Source organism: Rhinatrema bivittatum, chromosome 10, assembly GCF_901001135.1.
Source record: "Rhinatrema bivittatum chromosome 10, aRhiBiv1.1, whole genome shotgun sequence".
Classification (NCBI taxonomy): Eukaryota; Metazoa; Chordata; class Amphibia; order Gymnophiona; family Rhinatrematidae; genus Rhinatrema; species Rhinatrema bivittatum.
This window is the reverse complement of record NC_042624.1, coordinates 119,839,207-119,860,421: the sequence shown is the minus strand read 5'-3', so window position 1 is coordinate 119,860,421 and position 21,215 is coordinate 119,839,207. Positions and strand designations below refer to the sequence as shown.

The window sequence follows — 21,215 nt, the reverse complement described above, 5'->3', positions numbered from 1 at the left end:
ATATATGGAGGCAATTCTGTAACTGCCCACATAGTGTTAACGTCGATGACCACAGACTTCACACCGACTCCTGCTTTCCCTTTGAAAATTATCCCAAAAGTGCCCCTACATATTTCTACCTGCTAATGTGTGCACAGTTTTTTGGGAAAAATATCTGCATATTTTTGAAAATTCAAAAGATTCAGGTGAATTTTCTAAGGAATTACGCGCATAAATGTAACATACTATCGTAGCAATTTTCAAAAGCCATTTACCCCCATTAAGTGCACTTACATGCTTAAACTTATGGACAACTCAATGGCCTATATTGTAGCAATTTTCAAAAGCCATTTACCCCCATTAAGTGCACTTACATGCTTAAACTTATGGACAACTCAATGGCCTATATTGTAGCAATTTTCAAAAGCCATTTACCCCCATTAAGTGCACTTACATGCTTAAACGTATGGACAATTCAATGGCCTATACTGTAGCAATTTTCAAAAGCCCACTTACACGGGTAAAGTGCATTTACACGTGTAAAACTCAATGTTAAGCGCCTAAATGCTTTTACAAATTAGGCCTTCAGTGTGTAAGTGCAAACCCCTCCCCAGCTCATGCCCCTATGTGCCAATGTTTACCCACATAGCAGGCAGGCAGATTTCAGGGCCTCTTTTCCTAACCTGACTGCCAGCACACTTTTTTTTTTTTAAACATATTCGTCCTTTTTGTTCCTCCAACTTAATATTGCCATGATACTAAGTTGGAGGAAGTGCAGAAAAGCAGAACACGTTTTGGGCTGCTCAGAAATGAATGACTGCTCTGGGGCAGGTTTAATTTCTGAATCGGGAGAGAATAGCTAGCTAATAGCCTCATCAACATGCATTTAGTTTTGCGGGGGAGGTGGGGATGCGCTGATCCCCTTATAGAATAAGGAGTTGTGGACGTGCGCCCACAACCTGCGTCCAACCAGGGATTAAACAGAGTACTCGGCTGAGTGCACTGATTCGCATCGGCCTGACTGAGCGGAGACGTTGCCGGGGGTGGGCGGCATTAGGGCTACAGCGCGCAGAGATTTCCACTTTCATAGCTACGTACCTCGTTTGGAAAGGGGAGCGTATCCACAGGAGTCTGTGGGGATTTCTTCCCAGGGCACTATCAGAAGGAAATTCCACACGAGCTTTCCCTTTCAGAGCCCGTGCAAAGTCCCAGGGAAAAAATAGCCAGGGGCTTTGCAGCTGCCTGTGTGGTTCTAAAACTTGCCCCCAGAAGTCAAACAGAAACATGGTCAAAGAGCAAGGCCGAGATTCTGGTGATGTCAGTACCGTCTCCTGATGTCCTGGCTCTCCTCGGTTGTGCTTGCTGGCAGAGGGGATGGCCTCATGCCCGGGAGCCTCTTCTGGGGCTTCCTCCAAACCCGGAGATTGCACATGCAGGATCCTCTCAGAATGAGACTTTTTACAGCTACAGATCACTAGAAGGAATCAGGGGAAAGGATTTCCTCTGGAAACAGACACTTAATGTCCAGGGACTTTCCTCGGTAGGGGTAACACAGATGTGGTTATAGCAGCTCCTGAGACATAAGGAGAGCCACGGAAGAGTAATGTAGTCTGGCTCACTGAACATGAAGATTTCCTGACCCGGAGGGAGCCATTAACTTCTCAGGCCAGTAAACCATCAGGACACTGACCTCAATAAAGATCTTTGCTGATTCTTTCTTCCTACATGTGTCAAAGACCTCGGAGAAAGTCTTCACGTCACCTTTGTGTGTCACGATTCTGCCTAACGTGGCGAGACAATGTTTTCCCAAGCTAAGGAAAAACAATCCTGTCACCCCTTGCTCTCCAGAGCTGCTAAGTGTGCACCTGAGTGCACACACACACGCACTGCCCACCTTAGTGCCGTTTCCTCTCCTCGTGCCACACTTCCCACAGAAGCAGAATCCTTGAGCTTGCATCTAATCACCAATCAAAAAAAAAATAATAATAATAATAAAGCAGTCGCTGCCACGTAAAAAGACACCCTGCTTCTGAAACATGCACCATGAAGAGAAATATAGAGACCAAGAGACACTAACTGCCAGGACAAAAGTAGAAACAGCTCAACCTGTACATTTCAAATATTGTAACGTGGCCCAGAACACCAATACACCGCCTGTTGGGAGATGCAGATTGGCAAGTAGAACAAGCTGGACTGCTATACAGATCTTACATGAACGAGTAGATGTGACTCGGTTATTTACACTTTCGAATAATAGAAGGACTAGGGGGCATTCCATGAAGTTAGCAAGTAGCACATTTAAGACTAATAGGAGAAAATTCTTTTTCACTCAACACACAATAAAGCTCTGGAATTTGTTGCCAGAGGATGTGGTTAGTGCAGTTAGTGTAGCTGGGTTCAAAAAAGGTGTCGATAAGTTCTTGGGGGAGAAGTCCATTAACGGCTATTAATCAATTTTACTTAGGGAATAGCCACTGCTATTAATTGCATCAGTAGCATGGGATCTTCTTAGTGTTTGGGTAATTGCCAGGTTCTTGTGGCCTGGTTTTGGCCTCTGTTGGAAACAGGATGCTGGGCTTGATGGACCCTTGGTCTGACCCAGCATGGCAATGTCTTATGTTCTTATGCTAGCAGAATATCTCATCTCAGTGCCACATGCAGAACACAGACAGATCCTCAAACAGAGAATGAGTGACCACAAATTAGAAACAGAAATGTGCAGACAACCACTGAAATGGAAACTCCAAGAAACCAGACTCTGTATGCAGTGCAACATTGGGGAACGAGAAACAGAAATGCATTTCCTCCCGTACTCTGCAAAATACAAAGAGATCAGAGATGGATATTTCCCAAAGCTGAGAGAAAAAAAATCAAAGGCTTGCTATAAAAGAGAGAGCAGGGGAAAACCATACAGTCCTGGGGGAAGAGGAGAAACAGCAGTAAAGGGCAGGCAAACTTTATTATTTTTTACACAGGGCCACATTAGTGGGGGGAGGGAGACTATTAAAAAGAAAAGTCTGACAACCCCTGACCATCCCCAGAGCCAAAGAAGGAGTTGTGTTCTTTTGAGGAAAGGGCACAGAAGGCAGGCCTGCGCTTTCTAATCCCGACAAGATGTGCATTGCTTGCTCGGTGGGGTAAGCAGAGGATGGATGCGGCGCTGAGCACCGTAAAAAGCCCTGCAGTCGGATTGCTCTCCCTGCTTTTTCCACATTATCCTTACCCTCCCCGTCTGCGTTTTCCTTTGTGGTGGCCAGGCTTGCATTCCCGGAGGAGCGTCAGGCCTGTGCAGAATTCATTTTTATAATGTTTTAGAAGGGACTTCTTTGGCTGTTTTTGCAACCCGCTGGGATCTTAGTTTGTAAAAATAAACACACGCCATTGCTTAAAAGCTGTTAGAACTCTCATGTTTGCTGAGTTTAGATAGAAATGCAATAACGTGTTGGTTAATTGCTTGGAAATTTTCAAGCCTTTTCCTAATTAATAAAAAAAAAGAAAAGACGTAGCTGCAAACAGAAATGCGATGGGGGTTATCCGGCGTTTTGCACCAAGTGCCGCACGGCTGATGATCTACAAACCTGGGAACCTTTGAGTTGCGGTCGCCCTGAGATTGCAGTTAATAGATATCAGCTTTCTCCCTTCCACCCCCTCAACCAATCCTCTCTCTCTTTCTTTCACCTGCCTCCCCTCCCGGGATGACCCCCAGCATACTTCCCCTTCGTCTCTCCCTCTCCCCAGCACTCTCTTTGCTCCCTCCCCCTGTAAGTCTCAGCTCCTCCTCTCTCTACCCTTGGCTGAGTGACTCCCAAGTCCTGCAATCACAGCTGCAGACTGAGGTTTGTGCATCGCAGCCCCGCTCCAGTTTCTCCCCACCTGCTGCTTGCAGTGTCTGCTCCAGGCTCGCCCCTCTTCTCCTCTTCTCTGCAGGCTTACTGAGCTGCATACAGAGAGGCCCCTGAGATTTCTAGCAATTCCCCTGAGACCCTGCCACGATGCAGATTCCCCGAGTCTCAGGGTGAAATCCTGAGTTCCCAGGTATGCTGAACTACCTGCTGTGTACAAAAAGCTCCTCGCCCTCGGGGAAGGAGAGATTCAGCATACAGAGGATGCCTTCAGGCACACTGCCTCCATTCTGGGAGCCTCTGTGCTGCTTTGGAGAGGGAAGGAAAGAGATCACTCTTCAGCGAAGGAAGGAAGTGTTCCTGTAGCTGGGCCCTGCCCCGGATCAAAACACTGTAAAAGGATTTCAGGGAGTAGGATGTAGGGAGATGCAGGGGCTTCGTGCAGATTTGAAAGCAGTACCAACATTGACCAAAAGCCTGCATCCTAGGATCTTGATTGCTGTCAGAAGAAAACTGAAATAAATACATAATTCTGCTTATGTTATCCAGGAGGTGAAAACAAAGAACTTCTTGGTCAGATACTTTTTCTTTAATTTCATTATACTTATCTACAATAAACTCTTGGCTCGATCACAATCGATTGAAACTAAATCCATCTAAGACCACTCTGACTTATTTATCACTAGCTCCACCTCCTTATTTACTGTTCAAGGGTATTTCCATTCCTATAGGTACTTTTACTAGTAGTTTAGGGGTTATAATCAATTCAGATCTCTCAATGCATTTCTAATATTACAAACCGATCTTTTTTCAAACTTCATATACTGAAAGAATTCGTCCATTTCTCTTTCTTCATGACTTTCACACAGTGCTACAGTCTCTGATATTTTCTGGATTGGATTACTGCAATGCTCTATTCTCAGGGCTATCAGACTCAACTATTTTTCCATTACAACTAATACAAAACTCTGCAGCTCGGATCTCATCAGGTTCTACTCGCAGATCACATATTACTCCTGTTCTTTTCTCTTTTCACTGGCTACCAGTTAAATACAGAATTCATTACAAAGTACTGACTATTATTCATGCACTTATTTACAATACAACTTCAACTTGGCTTTGCTCTAACCTTCGCATTTACAAACCAGCCAGACAACTCAGATCACTTTCTAAGAACCTTCTGGACATACCTAATGTTAAGCTGGCCAGACTGGAATTAACTAGGAAAAGGGCTCTATCAGTAGCTGGCCCTATTCTTTGGAATTCACTCCCTGATTCTCTCCGGCTTATTTCTTCTGTACAACAATTCAAAAAAATGTTAAAAACTTACTTATTCCAGCAAGCATTTAGTTCACTGACTACATCTTCATTTCCATATATTAAGTTCTGGTTTTGTTTTCGTTTATGATGGGCTTTTATTATATTTATGATATGTTGTGTATTGTCTGATTGCTTTGAATTTTATGTACGTTTTTATTGTCAAGCGTTTTGATTAATTCTTCGAATTGTAAAGGCGGTATACAAACATCTTTAAATAAATAAATAAATAGAGAGCAGATGGATCATTTTATTATCTGAAAACTCTGAAGCGGGGGGGGGGGGGGGGGGGGGGAGGCAATTCCGGTCCTCAAGAACCACAAACAGGCCAGTTTCTAGGATATCCACGATGAATATGCATGGCGTCAGTGCATGCAAATCTATTTCACTGATATTTATTCACTCCACACAGTTATCACCATTCTGTGCTTCTGTCTATGTAGAAAGCGCTTGTGGACCAGTGGTGTCTGACTGTCGGCACAATTCCGGCGCTAGTCGCAAGGGAAGCACTCTTCTCTTAGGTGCGAGCAGCCAAACGCATCTTTGTGCCTGCACTGGAATGCATATTTTCTGTGCAAAAGACTTACTGCCAATGCAGCAAGGAGTTTTGCATGCAGAAAATGTGCATTTCCAAATGGGAGTACTGCTTAGCCCCCTCGCATGGAAATCCCATGCAAATGAGGGCATTAAGCAGGACTCCCCCATGCAGAGAGACTGCATCCCCTGGATCAGAGCTGGAGTAACGTTTCCAGTACTAAAAAAAAAAAAATAATGGAAAAAAGGTTAAGAAAAGGAAAAAAAATAGTCAGGAACTCTCAGGGTAAGTGCCGGTAGCCACCACCTCTTAACCGGATAAGTACTGGCTTATCCAGCTATCTGGCAGGTGCTTCCTTGTTTCAGATAGCAGGAAAAACCTGTATTTATCCAGCTGCCACCACTTACCTGAATATTGGCCTGTCAGGGATGCCTTCCCGAATTAAAATGTGCGTTTGGTGAGTTTTTTTAACTGCATTAGCTTACTGCATCATAAGAACATAAGAAATTGCCATGCTGGGTCAGACCAAGGGTCCATCAAGCCCAGCATCCTGTTGCCAACAGAGGCCAAACCAGGCCACAAGAACCTGGCAATTACCCAAACACCAAGAAGATCCCATGCTACTGATGCAATTAATAGCAGTGGCTATTCCCTAAGTAAACTTGATTAATAGCAGTTAATGGACTTCTCCTCCAAGAACTTATCCAAACCTTTTTTGAACCCAGCTACACTAACTGCACTAACCTCATCCTCTGGCAACAAATTCCAGAGCTTTATTGTGCATTGAGTGAAAAAGAATTTTCTCCTATTAGTCTTAAATGTGCTACTTGCTAACTTCATGAAATGCCCCCTAGTCCTTCTATTATTCGAAAGTGTAAATAACCAAGTCACATCTACTCACTCAAGACCTCTCATGATCTTAAAGACCTCTATCATATCCCCCCTCAGCCATCTCTTCTCCAAGCTGAACAGCCCTAACCTCTTCAGCCTTTCCTCATAGGGGAGCTGTTCCATCCCCTTTATCATTTTGGTTGCCCTTCTCTGTACCTTCAGGGTACAGAGAAGGGCAACCTACATCCTACTTCCTTCTCTGTACCTCAGACGAACTGAACGAAATCACTGTGAACCTGGAAGATGTAGGCCAGATTGACAAACTAAAGAGTAGCAAATCACCTGGACTGGATGGTATGCATCCTAGGGTACTGAAGGAACTCAAAAATGAAATTTTTTATCTACATTTCTGATGTAACCTACCATTAAAGTCATCCATTGTACCTGAAGACTGGAGGTGGCCAATGTAACCCCAATATTTAAAAAAGGCTCCAGGGGCAATCCGGGTAACTATAGACCAGTGAGCCTGACTTCAGTGCTGGGAAAAATAATGGAAATTATTCTCAAGATCAAAATCGTAGAGCATATAGAAAGACATGGTTTAATGGAACACAGTCAACATAGAAACATAGAAACATAGAAATGACGGCAGAAGAAGACCGAATGGCCCATCCAGTCTGCCCAGCAAGCCTCACACATTTTTTCTCTCATTCTTATCTGTTACTCTTAGCTCCTTGTTCTATTCCCCTTCCACCCCCACCATTAATGTAGAGAGCAGTGATGGAGCTGCATGCAAGTGAAATATCTAGCTTGATTAGTTAGGGGTAGTAGGGGCAGTAACCGCCGCGATAAGCAAGCTACACCCATGCTTATTTGTTTTACCTAGACTATGTTGTACAGCTCTTGTTGGTTTTTTTTTTCTTCTCCCCTGCTGTAGAAGCAGAGAGCCATGCTGGATATGCATTGAAAGTGAAGTATCAGGCACATTTGGTTGGGGTAGTAACCGCCGTAACAAGCCAGCTACTCCTCGCTTTGTGATTGCGAATCCTTTTTTTTCTTCACCCCTGTCGTTGAAGCTATGCAGGATATGCGTGAAGCATCAGTTTTTGTTTTGTTTTTTTGTTTTTTTTTTCCCCTGCCGTTGAAGCAGAGAGCTATGCTGGAAATGCGTGATGTATCAGTCTTTCTCCCATGCCGATGCAGCAGAGAACCATGCTGGATATGCATGGAAAGTGAAGTATCAGGCACATTTGGTTTGGGGTAGTAACTGCCGTAACAAGCCAGCTACTCCCCGCGTTTTGAGTGCAAACCCTTTTTCTTCTCCTTTGCCGTTGTAGCAGAGAGCTCTGCTGGATGTGTGAAGTATCAGTTATTCTTCTCCCCTGTCATTGAAGCAGAGAGCTATGCTGTATATGCATTGAAAGTGAAGTATCAGGCACATTTGGTTTGGGGTAGTAACCGCCGTAACAAGCCAGCTACTCCCCGCGTTTTGAGTGCGAACCCTTTTTCTTCTCCTTTGCCGTTGTAGCAGAGAGCTCTGCTGGATGTGTGAAGTATCAGTTATTCTTCTCCCCTGTCATTGAAGCAGAGAGCTATGCTGTATATGCATTGAAAGTGAAGTATCAGGCATATTTGGTTTGGGGTAGTAACCGCCGTAACAAGCCAGCTACTCCCCTCTTTATGAGTGCAAATCCTTTTTTCCATTACCTCTTGCTGTTGAAGCTTAGAGCGATGTAGGAGTCACAGTAAGCATGTGTATGTTTATTTAATAAGGGTATTGTGTCAATAGCCATCATTCTGGCGAGTCACCCACTCTTCATTGGTGGCCTCTTGACTTTATGGATCCGCAGTGTTTATCCCACGCCCCTTTGAAGTCTTTCACAGTTCTGGTCTTCACCACTTCCTCTGGAAGGGCATTCCAGGCATCCACCACCCTCTCCGTGAAGAAATACTTCCTAACATTGGTTCTGAATCTTCCTCCCTGGAGCCTCAAATCGTGACCCCTGGTTCTGCTGATTATTTTCCTACGGAAGAGGTTTGTCGTTGTTTTTGGATCATTAAAACCTTTCAAGTATCTGAAAGTCTGTATCATATCACCTCTGCTCCTCCTCTCCTCCAGGGTGTACATATTTAGATTCTTCAATCTCTCCTCATACGTCATCCTATGAAGATCCTCCACCTTCCTGGTCGCCCTTCTCTGTACTGCTTCCATCTTGTCTTTGTCTTTTTGTAGATACGGTCTCCAGAACTGAACACAGTACTCCAGGTGAGGCCTCACCAAGGACCTAAGGGAAGTCTTGCCTAACAAATCTGCTTCATTTTTTTGAAGGGGTTAATAAACATGTGGATAAAGGTGAACCGGTAGATGTAGTGTATTTGGATTTTCAGAAGGCGTTTGACAAAGTCCCTCATGAGAGGCTTCTAAGAAAACTAAAAAGTCATGGGATACAAGGCGATGGCCTTTCGTGGATTACAAACTGGTTAAAAGACAGGAAACAGAGAGTAGGATTAAATGGCAATTTTCTCAGTGGAAAAGGGTAAACAGTGGAGTGCCTCAGGGATCTGTATTGGGACCCTTATTTTTCAATATATTTATAAATGATCTGGAAAGGAATATGACGAGTGAGGTTATCAAATTTGCGGATGATACAAAATTATTCAGAGTAGTTAAATCACAAGCAGACTGTGATACATTACAGGAGGACCTTGCAAGACTGGAAGATTGGGCATCCAAATGGCAGATGAAATTTAATGTGGATAAGTGCAAGGTGTTGCATATAGGGAAAAATAACCCTTGCTGTAGTTACACGATGTTAGGTTCCATATTAGGAGCTACCACCTAGGAAAGAGATCTAGGCGTCATAGTGGACAATAGACTGAAATCATCAGCTCAGTGTGCTGCAGCAGTCAAAAAAGCAAACAGAATGTTAGGAATTATTAGGAAGGGAATGGTTAATAAAACGGAAAATGTCATAATGCCTCTGTATCGCTCCATGGTGAGACCGCACCTTGAATACTGTGTACAATACTGTGAGTTAAAAAATATTTTAAGCTGAGGCTTAAAACCACGCACTGAAATCAAGCGCACAGTGTTTTCAGGCTCAGCTACCTGCATCGGCCTGTTCATGCACGTCAGTTTATCCATAATATGCAAACTTTGCAAATAACCTGTGCTGTTTGCAAAGTGCTTGTGTTGTCAATGAAACTGCATGCATTAAAACCCTGCCACTGTGGCCTCACATGCCAAAAAGCAGTGCACCTGTGCAGCCCCAATGGACAGAAAGAAGTGCAGCTGAAAACCAGAACAGGCAGTGGCCTCCACAGCCTGGAGCATGAACAAAGCCCTTCCCTCCTGGGCAGTATACAAATGGCAAATCAAGTCACACAAAGACAGGGGTCCTGGACTCCAGAAAGAGGGAGAGCTTTATTGGGTAAAAATTCTGGTAGACAAGAGGGACGATGGGAAAAAAAACTAAGAAGAGGTATTGTTGGGCCAACAAATCTTTAGGTAAAGATGAACTCTGTAAGGTGAGACTCAGGGCCATCCATACGGGGACCTTAGGGAAGAGAAGTGGTAAAGGCAGAAAGGAAAGGAAGTCCTAGAACAAGAGACACACAGGAGGCGTAGCCTCAGAACATAGGGCTTCACAGAGAGGCCAGAACAATCTCCAAAGTCAAGACGCATGGAGAACTGGTGAAAGTAAAGTCAGAGGTCAGGGAAAATGGACACAGACTATAGATGGGCCTTGTGGGGTTTGCTTCTGCACTTTACCTCTGCATGCAGCTCCAGGCTCAGGTCAATGGCAGCCTCTCCCAGAATCTTCTTGATCTCAGGCCTCTCGCTGGCTGGCACATGCTCCTCCACCATTTTCCAGAGGGACAAGGGCGGCTCCAAGGCTTCCCCACAGTCACTGTCCTTGTCATTGAGAGACATGGAGAGACAAGCAGTAGAGAACCTGCCAATGGGGCAATGAACAAAAGGTTCACAGTCTCACCTTTCCACACTGCAGATGCAAGGCTCAGCACTTAATTATATGACAATTACACTGTAATGAACTTGCAGATGCCAATTAATACAGAATCACTTGAAAATTAAATCATATTTGCATGCAGATAATTAGTGTTTTGTTGAATAATTATCATATAGAAACATTGTGCAATGCTTAATTGCATGATATATACACTATAATTATAATGTTTAATTTTGAATTACTCAAAAGTAAAACTGCACTTAATTAACCTGTAATTACACTGCAGACAAGCTACTCTGCGCTTAACTGAAGCGCAGAACATTTAAGATTTAAGCTCTCGACCATGACCGTACATTTTCACAGCAAGTATGTTGGTGGCTGTTTAATTAGACCTCATCTCTATAATTGCAGTGCACTGCTTAATTACACTGATCTCCAGATCATGGCCTGTGGCCAACCCTGAGTGGGTAACAGTGAGGTAGACAGACATTTCCACACAATATTCCTAAAGAAATGCTTGTACTGAATAGGGAATGAGAAAGCCACACCGGGACCATATGGTACTATCTCCAAGTTGTTAACAGAGGTACCGGTGGCTGAGGTGAGGAGTAACTACTGAACATGCTGTTCTTCCTGCTCATACCAAAGCATTCCAATGTTTAATCAGCAAATGGTCTCCTTTTTTAAACTGGAATTCCCAGCTTCCAGGCAAAACTGCTTTTCTACGGTTTTTGCCACCTGCTTTCAGGGGTAGGCAACTCCAGTCCTTGAGTGCCCCAAGCTGGACAGGTTTTCAGGATCTCCACACTGAATGTGTATGAGCTGCGTCTGTGTGCCGTGGAGAAAGTGCATGCAGATGCATCTCATGCACATTCCGGGTGGAGATCCTGCAAACCTGACTGCCTTGGGCACTCAAGGACCGGAGTTGCCTTTAAATGTGTGCTGCTGGGGTTGTCTCATTGCATAAAAATGGTGGGACAAAGGCAAGTGAGCAACACTCTTTGTATAATAAGAGACACTCTCCAGTGCCACTTTATAATAAAGTGAGTGTTAAGTGCTTTATCAAAACTTGGCCTGCGATGCAGCAGTTCAACTTCTGCAGGGAACGTAGCAACCAATCAGAGCAATCTGATTTGCTGAAAACCCCAGGGTGTTTTATACTAAGGGGCTGACATAATAAGCTAAGCCTTAAAACTGTTTTTAACCCCTAATGAAGTAAGCGAATGATATGCTAATACAATGGGAGTTAACAAATGTACCCAAACTAGTTTGGGTACATTTGATTCATGGTAGAAGGGGAGCACTATCAGTATCGGGTGCTGCCTTTTGGCCGGGCGTTGGCACCCCACATCTTCACAAAATGCCTGGCGGTGGTGGGTGCTTACTTCAGTAGGCAAGGGGTCCACATCTTCCCCCTACCTGGACGATTGGCTTAACAAGAGCAACTCCAGGCATGGGGATGGAATTGGTAAATAAAGAACAGTTAGTTACTCTTTCAAATAATACTAAAATAAGGTGGACATTCCATGCACCAGCAGATGTAAAAGAAATCATAGAAAATACTTTTTCCTTCCTTCTATGTACAACATACATAACATACACAAAGCTATCTACAAAGATAACTCCTCTTGGCTCAGTGAACCGATCCGTCTCATGCAATCTGCCCACCCCACCAGAGCAAACCACAAATGTACACTGCAAGTCCCACCCCTCAAGAGGGCCCGACTCACTTCAACCAGGGACCGTGCTCTCTCAATTGCCGGTCCAACCCAATGGAACGCACTACCCTCTCACCTCCATCTGGAGTCATGCCCTACTAAATTCAGAAAAATGCTAAAAACCTGGCTCTTCCAACAGGCCTTTCCAGATTAACTCTGATACAAGTTACACCCACCCTGCAGTTTTTGTAAATAGTTTCATTCCAACCCCCTATCCCCCCCTTCTCGTTACGCTATGCTTCGGGCTCTCTGTTAGAGCCCCTCTAATTCTTGTTTGCTTGTTGTCCACCCCCCTCCCCTGTTCACTGTATTTTCCACCTTCTGTTATAATGTAAACCGATATGATGTGTATTTTAATGTCGGTATAAAAAAACTGTTAAATAAATAAAAATAAATAAATAGAAAATGTCATAAAGAAAATGCTTAGCATGCAATCAAACATGATTTATGCACAAAAACCAAACAGGTTTTCTGTGCTTAAAATAGGATTTATGTGCACAAAAATGCTTTCTGTGTTATTTTTTGTGTGTGTGTGTGTGTGTGTAGTTTATTTAAATTTCGAACCATTTTATATTGATGAACAGGAACTTATCCCACTAAAAAAAACAACGTGTTTGAAAATTCTCTGCCCATGCAGGTAAAATTATGCGCAGGGGCACTGGAACCTCCATGTGCAGCCTGCATTGTCATGGGCCATCGCCCTTCCTGCAGGGCCAGTGCAAGACTAAGCCAGTAATAATCATTGTTGCAGCCCTGCTGTACAATCGTAGGTCCCTGCCCCAAGGAGCTTACACTTCACGCGGATGCCCAGGGCCATGGGAGATCAAGTGGCTTACCCAAGGCGAGGAGAAGGATCCGTGGAGCCCCGGCCTCCCCCTCCTCGCGCGCGCCCCCTTTATTACACAGGGAGAGGGAGGACGGAGAGCGTGGGCTCCTCGCCCCGGTACAGTGTGAGCGGCCGGGGCGGAGCGGGCCGGGCCCGGCCCCGTTATACGGCGCTGTCTCCGTGCCGATGGCGGGGACCTGGCGGCGCACTTCCGCATCCAAGGTAAACACGCCCGTCTCCAGGCAACGGCGCCCCGCCCCTTTTAAAGCGGCCGCCCGGCCCCGCCTTTTAAAGCGGCGATGTCTCGCTCTGAGCCCACGGCTGCCTTCCCCGCAGTCAGGAGGAGTCGCGGGACTGACCCCCCCCCCCCGACCAGGAATAGCAAACACGTGCGCCCCCAGCCCGGCCCTGCCCCGGATACGGAGGAGGGAGGGTCCTTCAGCGTAATCGGAGACCCCAGCCACCCCCGCCCGGGAGGAAGCCAAGCGGCGCAGAGCAGGGAAGCCAGAGCCGAGCCTAAGCGCGCAGCCCATCCCTCGGGCCAGCATGCGGGCGCGCCGCCTCGTCCTCTCGCTCTGGCTGCTGCTGCTCCTGGCGCCGCGGGGCTCCCGGGGCTCGGCGCTGGCCGGCCAGCCGGGCACGTGCGAGGCGAACGGCAGCCTGTACTACGCGGGCGAGTGGTACTTCCTGGACTCGGACCCCTGCACGCAGTGCGAGTGCACGGCGGAGGGCCCGGCCTGTGCCCGCACCGAGTGCGCGGCGCTGCCCGCCGCCTGCATGCACGTCAGCCACTACCCGTCCGACTGCTGCCCCCGCTGCGAGAAGATCGGCTGCGAGCACCGGGGCCGCGTCTACGAGCTGGGCGAGGCCTTCCAGGTGAGGCGCGGGGTTCCGAGCGCCATGGCGGGCTGCCCCGGCACTTCTCTTAGGGGGCCACCTAGTGGCCAGGCTGTGCAGGCGATCAGGCTTGGCATTAACCTCTGCTTCTGAAGGAGGCTCCCCAGATGCGCAGGAGCAAGTAGGAAAGGAACTGCACAGCGATTGGTATGACTGCTTCCCTTCCTCCCCAGAAAATGTTTTCATAACTTTTGTTTTGCAGTTTTGGGTTAGATCCATCCTGTCTATGGGAGAGCATTCTTGTGGTTTCCAGCTTTTGTGCTGACCTCACAAAAATGAAACACCCCTTTCTCCCCTGCTCTTTCCCATTCCCTCCCCCCCCCTGCTCAGCCCGACTCCAGCACTAGCCTAGTTTCCCCATCCTGTCTCTGAGGCTGCTCCCGAGGTCCTCCTGTTGCCACATGGGCAGCCGGCCGCGCACTTGTGCCTTCTCAGGGCCATGACCCCGCCCCCCCCCCCCCCTTCCTCTGTGGACCAGAAAGAGCCAGGGGCCCCTGGGCTTGCAAGATGTGGGAATCCTGGCTCTTGAGACTCGGTTGCTGTTCACCATGCTCTGTTCTTGATCACGGTGGCCCTGACCGGACTATCAGGCCGATGCAATGTGCGCTCAGTGTTGTGCGCCCACCCACCTTTCCTGGATGCGCGATGCAATATTTAATTAAGCGGCTGCGCTGGAGGTAAATGTGCGTCCCTAGACCGCCTCGGTATCGGGCGCACAGGAGAGGTGACTGTCAGCGGGAATGGGAAAACGGACGCTCAATCGAGACAGGCATAAGATACATGGCCTGGACCGTGTATCTTCTGTGTTTATTAGACGTCTAGAATTTAGTGTTTTTACTTTTTTTTTAAATAAATGCTGCTTTATTTGGTTCCCCCTACTTCGTATCGCTAAGTTAATATTAGGAGGAATCTCAGAAAGCAGGATTTTTTTTTTCAATCCACCTTTGAGTGTGGCATACCTTAACGCCATCCTGGGCTGGCGTAAAATTTGCCGCGTTGTAAGGGCACATTGGCTGAACGAAAAATTTATTAGATCGCGGGGATTAGCCAATAGCCTCATCTACATGAATTTCCATGTGATGAGCACCGTTAGCTACGTGGTGTTTTGGGAGCGGTAATCCCCATATTGGATCAGGGGTCACGGACGCGCGTCTAAAACGCCTGTCCAATCACGTTAAGCCATGCGCAGCGGCTAGCGCCTGTTTGCCCAATAGCCTACAGAATCTGTGCGCACAGATTAGTGCTTCTCCTGCCAAATCCCATGTTACTCAAGGCATTAGCTGCTAGTCCCTAATGCAGAGCGGTGTGTAGGCTTACCCTAAAGCTGGACATTTAATGCCTGCTCGGAAGAGGAGTAAAGTTTCTGGTGCTAGGGGTTAAGTCTGTGGGGACTGAAGCTGGAAGTTATGGGGGTTCAGGAGATGTATATGCAGACAGGCAAAGTGAATACAAACTTGCTAAAAAGGAGAGGCTATGCATGAGGGCTCCCTGAGGAGAGCCAGATGAAAGCAGGGGAATGAAGTGTAGGTGTGCAAGGCCGGGTTTGAGCTGGATGTCGAGGTTCTGCACCTTTCCTCTTGGACGGGATGGGGGTGCTCTGCGCCCCAGACTGAACGGCATTTCCTGTTTTTGCTGGGAATCCTGCCCGGCAGTGGGGGAGGGGGCTGGGGATAAACGCTTCCAGCTGTGACCTGCTGTCTTGCTGATTTGGTCCAGATCTGTGGGTGTGGCTGTCCTACAAATGGAGCAGCACATCCCAGATCCGATGCTAAAGCAGCTTTCAAAAGATCAAATAACCTTCCCATTGCCCCCTTTCCGTCTCCAGCCAGCTTCCAGGGCTGTGGCAGCCCATCCAATCTCCATGATGCCATGAAAAATGTGAGAAAAAGCAGAATACTTGTGAGCGGACAAAACGCTGCAACAGTGCCAGCTTTTAAAGTGGCAGGGGCCAGGTCTTTAAAATTGCACCCGCGGTTTCTTAACGCACACGTGAACTCGTGATGCAGCGCGCTGACTGGAAAACGCAGTGTGCGGGGAAGAAGGCGATTTATGTACGGAAACCACGCTTTCAGCCTCAATCCAGAGTGCTTGGTTCAGCCCCATGGACTTAACATTGGCTGCCTCTGCGCATTAACAAAACCTGGGTTAAGCCAGCGCACCTCTGCCTTCATTAGCACTGGATTGCCACGTGAGGCCCACAGAAGCTCCTTGCTGCATGGGACGTGAAATATGCCCACAACCGCTGGTAAGACCTTTGCTGAGCGCACCTTATTGCATCGGGCCCGTAATACAAAGTTAATTCCCCCCGCCTGTATAGAGGCGGCGGCATCCTGAGGAGCTGTGAGAGGCGGACAGGTTTCCGACCTAACGTCTGTGCAGTAACAGTGCCCTCTGGTGCTTACTGCCTTTCAGCAAAAGACCAGGAGTTACTTGTTAGTGCCCAACTGGGTTCAGTTCCTCCCAATGCAAGGAAGGCAGCAAAACAATACAAAATCACAGGAGGATGGCAGAAAGCAGATCTGTACAGCACTAACATCTTATATCTGATTGTGTTGTAGAGCGTGAGAAATAATTATACATCATAAGAAGTAGACTAAAGTACAAATAAACATAGTTAAACAGCAAATACTGCGTTACCAGCAAGGTGTGCAATGCACGGATGTTGTTTGAGCCTCCGGGAGTTGCACTGTAGCTACAGCTGCTTGCAGCGTTGTAGTTGGGTCACTGATGGGTCGTGGCCTGCTGGTTCCGGCCCGCTTACGCCGTAGCTTGTTCCGAGCTCGTGTATCCATTAGCCAGCCCTTCCTTTTCTCCTTAGCTCCTTGCTGCACAGCAAGCAGCTGGTATTTGGCTAAACCCAAATATTTCTCAGTACATGCACTGCCGAGGTAAAAAAAATATCTCCAGAGCCTAGAATGAAGCCTTTATGCTTTTGACACATTTTACCCAGAGGGTCCTTGAACCCACCCTGTGCAGTGGATATCATCCCGTGGGATTAAAGCCTTGCACACAGATCACCGCGTCTAACGTACACACGGGAACAGTTTATAAGTAAGGATTTATTTATTTATTTATTTATTTAAAGTTTTTTCTATACCGACTTTCCAATAACAGAATTATTGATCAATTCGGTTTACATTTTGAACAATAACAGTGACAAGCAAATGTCTTACAGAGAACAGGAAGAATAACTTGGAAATGAATATATGGGGTTAAACAAAGAAATACAATATACATAGCCTAATATAGGCAGAGGCAGATAACTTCTGTGTGGGGTTGATTATAGCTTTTAAGACTGTCAGGAGGTTGGGAATTGCATTTTGTACTTCTGGGCTGCCAAGGAGTTAAAGTTGAAGAATTCTTTGGGGAATTCTTTGTGATGATCTATGGAGTTCTTTGTGTTGTTCTATGGGGTATTGAATAGGGGTTCAAAGAGTTTTTAGAATTGAACTTGTCTAGTTCTTGTGTAGTTCTCTTATAGGTTGTTGACAATAGCTGATGTTCTTATATAGTTCTCTTATGGTTTGATAGAAAATGATTTAAAGGGGGACCTTGGCAGAGAAGGATGCAGCAAGGGGAGCACTACCATAGGACCAGCATGGTCAAGGTGCAGATTAGAGGAGTGCACACAGCACGGATAACGCCGAGGAGAGGCTCATTTATGCAGGGCGCACGCTGCACTGATAACACTGAGGAGGCGGGCGCACTGCAGCAGGAAGCGAGCAGGGGCAGTGCTGGGTCACACGCTTACATGCTCGGCTCCTGGTCACTGGGTGTTTGGATGTGCTGGGATGTCATTTCACCTCTACTCATTGGTTATGCTGAGGTTTATTATGGGGATTTGGAATATTCCTTGAATCCTCTCGGGAGGGTGGGTATTTGGGTCACTATAAAATGCCAATCCGAGCAGCAAAGCATCTCTGCTCTTGGTTTTGGAGTACGGCGGCTCTCTCGGCTCCTTGGAGTGTAACGGGAGCAGGCGTGGGAGACCAGCGGAGGGGCCAGGAGAGGTTTGTGAAAGAGAGTGGGGCTGTGCGGGGCAGGGTCTCAGTTGGGGTGTAGTCACAGAGGGCAAGAGCAGCGTTGGTGAGTTTCCCCTGCCCGGGAACGAGAGAGCCCCCCCAGCTCTGTGCCAGACCCCTCATCCTTTCAGTCCGTCTCTCCATGCTTTCCTGTCTCGTCTCTCCCCAGCCCTCCGAGTGTGAGCAGTGCACGTGTGAGCCGGACGGCATCGCCCGCTGCCTGGTGGCGGACTGCGCGCCCCCTCCGTGCGTGAACGCCGTGTACGAGACGGGAGAATGCTGCCCCAAGTGCATCCAGGGTGAGTCCCCGAGCACCGTGCCCGGGAGAAGACCCAGCAGCGCGCAGTCCAAACAGCTTTTCTTTCTTTTTTTTTTTCTTTTTTTTTATTCCTTGGAATAACTTTTCTTCTTGTTCTCTCCCTGCCCTCCTCTTTTTCTTTTCCCCTCCCTCTCTCTCTTTCATTCTATCTCCTTCCCCCTCCTTTTCCCCAGGTCCTAACTGTTACGCAGACTCCACCCAGAGCCGGATCATCCCCGCAGGCGACCACGTCTGGGTGGACTCCTGCACCAAGTGCCAGTGCCACGACGGACAGGACGTTGGCTACTGGGAAGGCAATCGTGTGGCCAAGTGTGAGACCCCGCAGAACTGTAAACCTGAAGCAGGCGTGCACAAGTCCTAGGAGGGGAGGGGGGGTCACGGCCTCGCCAGGACCTGTCGCACTGCTGAGAAAATGTCTCAGCCAGCCCAGCCCCCACACCAGGAGCTACAGGACCTGCACTCTTCAGCTCAGAACCAAAATTCAACTACACGCTCAGTTTCCTTGTTCTGTTTGTTGATCCTGTTTGCTTTTTGTTACATTTTTTTTTATTAAAAAAGAAAAAAGCTTTGAGTGACCCTTCCCTGGTCTCTCTGGACAGTGCTTCCCAGGGACTCTCTGGACAGTGCTTTAGAGGTGATAAACAGGAGAAGTAGATCAGGCTCGGGCTGCTATTTTGGCAGGAACGGAAATCGAGCAGACGCGAGGGGCCCTGAACACCGCTGTTGAAACAGAGCAGCTCCAGTACGGGCACGAGGATCGGTCATTCATCGTCACGCTTTCTAATGATGTTAACGCAGACCAGCTCCCATCCTGCTGCAGTGGTAGAACACCTGTCTCACCCCCCTTCCAGGACGTGCTGCGGGTACTAGCAGGGCCATCTCGCCCGCGTACTTCTGATGGGGAAATGCAGCCGCTCGTCTGTGCTTGGCTAACACATACAAAGCAACCGAGTCCCACGCTCCAGGGGTTCTGGACCCAGGCTCCTAATCTCTCCTGCATTTTGCCCTCCTTGATGGCCTGTACTCAGCTGTGATCTCCCTTACCTCGTTCAGGAATGAGATGGGGTCGGGTACAGCACCGCCGTGAGGCAGTGGGAGCAGAACGGCTGTGGTGTTTGCATTAGCGAGCGCTAGGCAATCAGCCACTGGCACAGTTTTTAAGGAGATTTAGGAAGGATGAGGGTAGTATTGCAGTTACCTTCTTGTAGGACAAGAAAACAAGGATTTTCTGTCTTCTGCGTGTTATCCCCATCCTGCATTTCTGTAATGCCGTGGCCTACATGGAACGGTGTTGCAAGATAAAAGCTGTGCGCCCGAGTAAGTGCTTCAGACAGAGTTAGGCTTATGCTAATTTCAAGAGACCTGTTTTGTTCAGACTTATACCCTTATAAATCAGTGTGAAACACAAGTAATTGTAGCTCACCTTATAAATAAAGGAACAGTGTTGGCATGGGGTCCTCCTTTTGCAGCTCTGCATGCCCAGGGTCTCTGACACACGGCTGTGAGTACAGCGGGGCAGTGCTTGAGTGCTAGCAGTACTGGCCCTTTGGTTACATGCATAACTTTTCTCATCCGAGTACTGGAAGAGCCCGCGCCTCGCTGCTGCTCCGACACCCCCACGGCAAGGGCAGCAGGTGAATGGGAAGCAGTGGTTCCTTCAGTACAAGGAGGCAGCCGCTTACCATCAGAAACGGGAGGCGCCCAGCCGAATTCAGGCCTTCCTGGCAGAGGTGCGGGCTGTGATGGCGATGGCGCGTGTTGGAGGGGGGCCCTGAAATGATGGAGCAGGCAGGGACGATAGGAAAGGTGGGCCAGGGTGGTCTCGTCTGCCAATAACTTCTATGGCACAAGAGGTCATTCTGGCACTTCACCTTCACTGGAACAGCAGCAGATCATTGCCTGTGTGGTGTTCCAATGCTCCTGCAGCCCCAGCCTCCCCCAGCAGGAGGTGCTGTGCAGAATGGTGCACAGGCACTACCTGTGAGAGGGATCTACCAATTATAGAATAAAGTGACCATAAACAAGTATAAATGGAAACATGCAGACAAAAACTAAACTAAAACCTTCAGCAAGCCAAACTCTGAATGCAATGCAACAATGGAAAAACAGAAACAACAACATGCCTCGTAAAACATCAAACAACAACATTAAGAAGTATAAAACATCATAATAGTAAAACCATGCCAGTTAAAAGAATATATTTTAAAGCAGCTGACAATAAAACATCCAATAATTAAAAACTCATACACAAATTTTTTTAACGTTTTCCAAACACCAATAAAATATTTCAGAACAGTAGACACAGTGAATAACATCCAATATTTAAAACTACTAAGAATTAAAAAAATGCTCTCCATACCTGGAAACTTTTGATTTCCGGTCAACCTGAGTTTGTTGTAAATTGGGTGGGGGAGAAGGCACACAAACTTTCCACCTCTCTCACACACACACATGTCTCCTCCACATGCAATCACACACTCTCCACCCCATGCTTCTCTCCCCACGTGTAATCACCCACACACACATTGTCTCCTCCACCATGCAATCAGACACTCTCCACCCCATGCTTCTCTCCCACGTGTAATCACACACACACAACATTGTCTCCCTCCACATGCATCACACCACTCTCCACCCCTGCTTTCTCTCCCACGTGTAATCACACACAACACATTGTCTCCTCCACCATGCAATCACCACACTCTCCACCCCCCATGCTTTCTCTCCCACGTGTAATCACACACACACATTGTCTCCTCCACATGCAATAACACACTCTCCACCCCCATGCTTTCTCTCCACGTGGTAATCACACACCACACACATTGTCTCCTCCACATGCAATCACCACACTCTCACCCCATGCTTTCTCTCCCACGTGTAATCACACACACACACACATTGTCTCCTCCACATGCAATCACACACTCTCCACCCCATGCTTTCTCTCCCACGTGT

General features: G+C 47.4%; 2 protein-coding genes across 5 annotated transcripts in view; one reads left to right on the top strand and one right to left on the bottom strand.

The window, feature by feature from the left end:
• Nucleotides 1–13,355, bottom strand: part of CCDC24 (coiled-coil domain containing 24) — a 65,958-nt gene extending 52,603 nt beyond the window's left edge. For all 4 annotated transcript variants that reach the window (XM_029617817.1, XM_029617819.1, XM_029617818.1 and 1 more), the window contains exons 1-2: nt 13,030–13,355; nt 10,277–10,460 (exon numbers count right to left, since the gene is read on the bottom strand). In XM_029617817.1, the coding sequence (XP_029473677.1) occupies nt 10,277–10,438 (162 nt within the window). In that variant the 5' untranslated portion in view covers nt 10,439–10,460; nt 13,030–13,355. The remainder of the gene's footprint in view (nt 1–10,276; nt 10,461–13,029) is intronic.
• A 63-nt stretch (nt 13,356–13,418) lies between these two features.
• LOC115099885 (von Willebrand factor C domain-containing protein 2-like) lies at nt 13,419–18,837 on the top strand. The gene is made up of 3 exons (XM_029617821.1): nt 13,419–13,895; nt 18,108–18,237; nt 18,431–18,837. Exons 1-3 carry the CDS (start codon nt 13,566–13,568, stop codon nt 18,616–18,618), a joined length of 648 nt encoding a protein of 215 aa, XP_029473681.1. The 5' UTR covers nt 13,419–13,565; the 3' UTR covers nt 18,619–18,837.
• The last annotated feature ends 2,378 nt before the right edge of the window (nt 18,838–21,215 follow it).